Genomic DNA, 3528 nt, shown 5'->3' with positions numbered 1-3528 from the left:
ATGGAGGAGGTACTGTTTTCGACTAAAACCAAGCTGATCATTGATTTGATTTCCAAAGGCAATAGGAGATGCGGCCATGATTTGCAGTTTGAATGCTAGCTTCAGCAGGTCTGAACATTCCATTCTTCTTCGTGCCGGCCGCTAATTAAGCATCATCCCTTTGACTATATGCACATTGGCCTAAGTGCTAACAAAGTCCCTTGCTTTAAACCTTGCGCATAAAGACCTCGATCGATTCCCACCAATTCGGTCGTCGTAAACTCGTTCGTACTCTTGTACGCCAGGTTAAACTAATTCCTGGTTAGTACTTTCCTTAATCCGTTGCACACAAACAACTCGACCCCATGAATCCACACATAAACAGCAAAGCAAATTAATTAAGAAGCGAGAGATATTTACACGTGATTTTGGTGATGAAAGCCGGCCGCAAGCAAGCTAAGCTAGCTAGCCAGGTTCCTTTTCATCCGAGAAGTGGAATTAAAACTCAGACAAATGTAAGAGGATCGATTGATCGATCCAAGAACAACCTACATAGAGCAGCACTTAGCTTGGCTAAGCTACCTAGTGGTGGCTGCACTGCAACGGTCGTTGACGTTGACTCTTTGGTCAGCTTGAGCTACTACTAGCTGTCTAGGAGCAGGACCTGATGAGGCCCAAGTTGAAGAGGAACTTCTCGGACCGAGACCTGATCATGTTCCCGAGCGACCGCCGGCCGTCGCCGCCGCCACGACCCGTCGGCGACACAGGCCCACCCACAGCATTGGCGGAGGCGGCGAGGGTATCATCCTTGATAAAGAGGATGTCCTCGCCGACCTCCGCCCGGACGGCGTCCACGGCGCGCGCCGGCACGGGCGCGTCCCCCGACGCCGTCACGACGCGGAACACGTCGGCCGCCTGGGTGCCCCACGTGGCCACCTCGGCGTGCGTGACGGAGAGCCCGTGCTCCCGGAACACCCGCGTCACGTCCGACAGCAGGCCCGGCCTGTCCTCGCACCGCAGCTCCAGCCCCACCACCCCCTAACAGATTAAGGCACTTTCAGTTAGTTACATTAAAGTCAGAACTCAGAAACATTATTGTTTGTCTGAAGAGGCTCTTGTCTGAATGTTGTACCTCGGTGTTGCGGCGTTGGATGGCGGCCTGGAGGCAGCGGCGGAGGCGGGCGCGGTCGGCGGCGGAGGCGGAGGCGGCGGCGCCGTCGTCGAGGTGCCGGATGTAGAACTCCTGCAAACGCAATTGCAGCCAGAGATTAGATTCCGTCCGTCCGTCAGCATGTGCTCGTGAGCGAAAAAAAGGATGTTTGTTTGTGTTGCAGGACTGGGACAGTGATGGTTGTGAGTCAGTCAAGTGTTGCACACAAAACTAGGCAGGCAGGCAGGCAGGAAAGGATCTCTGCTCTCTCCTCTCGTCACATGCCAAGATCTACCAGTATCTAACAACCCAGGCAAGCATCTCTGCTGCTCACTGCTCTCTGCTACTGCTACTCTAGCTGGTCAAATGCAATGCATGAGCTGAGCAGCACAGGAAGGAACCAATGGCGCAATGCTGTAATTTAAACAGTATAATCATGTGCTGTACTACCTGGTATGCCTCGGAGCCCTCGGCGATGACGGTGCCGTGGAAGACGACGTACTGCATATCCGTCAGCGTGCAGACAGTATCGAACAGCAGCTTGGCTCTATCCCGGCAGCGAACGTTCACCACCGTGTAGCCTCTCTCCGCGCACTCCTCCACCCCCACAACAACCCCCTCGCAATCTTCTTCTTCTTCGTCTCCGGCGCCGGCAGCGGCGGCGCGGCTGCGGAGGTCGGCGCTCATCATCTGGTGCAGCCGCCGGTGCGCGTGCAGCGCGCCGCCCGGCCGCGCCTGGACGGCGGCGCGGCCGCGGAGCACGTGGCGGAGCAGCCGCTTGACGGTGTCGAGCCGCTCCGGGTCGTCGTCTTCCTCGATGCCGGCGCCGGTGTCGGCGTCCGTGACGCGCACCAGGGCGGCCATGCGCCCGTCGTGGGTCCAGACCTCGGAGGACGCGATGTTGCAGCGGAGGTTCGTCAGCACCGCGAACACCTCCGACAGCAGGCCCGGCCTGTCCCTGCCCACCAGCTCGATCGCCGTTGCCTGCGCCATTGCCGCCGCCGCTGTCTCCGTCTCGGCGTCCGTGGCACGGAAGCTCAGCGACCCGGCTCCCAGAGACTGAAACAACCAACAAGACGAAATCAATTGCATTGCAATTGCAGTGAACTCACTCACTGAAGGACATTGCTCTGTACTTGCTCTGTTCTTGGAACTGAAACCATTCGTTAGCTGGCAGCTGTACTACAGAAGCTAATAAGATGAGGGGGAGAGAGCATGAGAGCAATGATTCTTCCTTGCAAGTACTTTACCTGTTCAATCCTGTCGATGACTTGGCCGTCATAAAGCTTATTCCCTTCCTCATCCACGACATGGAACACTGCACCCACAAAAGTTGTTGCCCCCGGCAACCCACCCTCTCATCAGGGACGATGGAGCTCAAAAAGACGGCAAGATTTTTTACTTGCACCCAGAACCAAAAGCGAGAAAAGGGAACTAACTACTAGCAAGCTTAGCTAGCTTCTTCCTCAATCTTTACAGGAGGAGATCGAGCACACTCTCACTCACTCACCATCCATGAACCACTCCCCATCAGAGGAAATGTAGGCCCTGTTGATGGTGAGCTTCAGATCGGTCAGCACCTGAACCACCTCCAGCAACGTCCCGTACTTGTTCGCGCTGTCCACCTGCAGCAACAGACAGAACGACAAACACAGAGCGTCAGAAAACAATTCAACTCAATCCTCTGAAAAATGCCTGCAAATTAAGAACCAAGATAACTGTATATATATGCAGATAGCAGATGAAAGCTTTTTAATGCTTGCCTTGACCAAGGTGGCGGTGATGTCGGACTCATTATCCACCGTCACCCTGCAACCAATTCAGTTCCCAATTCAAACAAGGGGACAGACATGGGGTTTGGGTTGGAAAGAAAGAAAGAAAGATGAAAAAGAAACCTTGGAGGGTTCATCCTGATGACCAGCTTCTCAAACTCATCGACAACCTCGGCGTTGCCATGACGAGACCCACAGGCCATCATTGTTTCTTGTTGCAATTGCTTGCACAAAGAGAAGAAGAAGAAAGCAGCAGGTGCTGCTGAGGCAAAAGGGATACTTCTCCTTTGCACCTCTCGCCCCCCTACACCCAAATCTGAGTGTACTTGTGGTGGTGGTGGTGCCCCTCTGAACTCTCCTCCTCCACTGCTGCTGTACTATGAAGGCCTGGAGAAGCTCACCTAGTCCTGCTACCAGTATATATATTTGGTTATGGGGGAGGGAGGGAGGACATGCCCTACTTGTGGATTTTTATCATGGGATGCATTTTCATCTGTCTTGTTGCTTTGCTTGTGTATGGGCAGGCAGTGGGTTTTGGGTTGGTGTCCCTTGGCTGGTCTGAAGGGAGGTGTGTTTGTTTGGCTTGGGGAAAGGAAAAGACCATCTTCAATGGAGGGGTGGCCTTTG

General features: G+C 54.3%; 1 protein-coding gene across 1 annotated transcript; it reads right to left on the bottom strand.

Moving 5' to 3' along the window:
- Positions 1-357: 357 nt before the first annotated feature.
- On the bottom strand, positions 358-3528 carry LOC100821029 (ACT domain-containing protein ACR4). Its single transcript, XM_003574785.4, has 7 exons — positions 3025-3528; positions 2893-2938; positions 2640-2754; positions 2380-2447; positions 1580-2188; positions 1112-1222; positions 358-1017 (listed from the first exon to the last, which is right to left on the bottom strand). The coding sequence occupies exons 1-7, from the start codon at positions 3105-3107 to the stop codon at positions 631-633; spliced, it is 1419 nt and encodes a 472-aa protein (XP_003574833.1). The 5' UTR covers positions 3108-3528; the 3' UTR covers positions 358-630.

The sequence above is a fragment of the Brachypodium distachyon genome, chromosome 3 (assembly GCF_000005505.3).
Source record: "Brachypodium distachyon strain Bd21 chromosome 3, Brachypodium_distachyon_v3.0, whole genome shotgun sequence".
In the NCBI taxonomy this organism is placed as follows: Eukaryota; Viridiplantae; Streptophyta; class Magnoliopsida; order Poales; family Poaceae; genus Brachypodium; species Brachypodium distachyon.
The sequence above is the reverse complement of the archived record's forward strand: the minus strand, read 5'-3'. Positions and strand labels throughout refer to the sequence as shown.

Excerpts from the sequence above, each read along its gene's own strand:
- LOC100821029 (XM_003574785.4), bottom strand. The coding sequence starts at position 3,107 with ATGATGGCCTGTGGGTCTCGTCATGGCAACGCCGAGGTTGTCGATGAG. Across the intron at positions 2,939-3,024 it reads ATCAGGATGAACCCTCCAAG|GGTGACGGTGGATAATGAGT; the intron begins GTTTCTTTTTCA and ends AATTGGTTGCAG. Across the intron at positions 1,018-1,111 it reads TCCAACGCCGCAACACCGAG|GGGGTGGTGGGGCTGGAGCT; the intron begins GTACAACATTCA and ends TTAATCTGTTAG.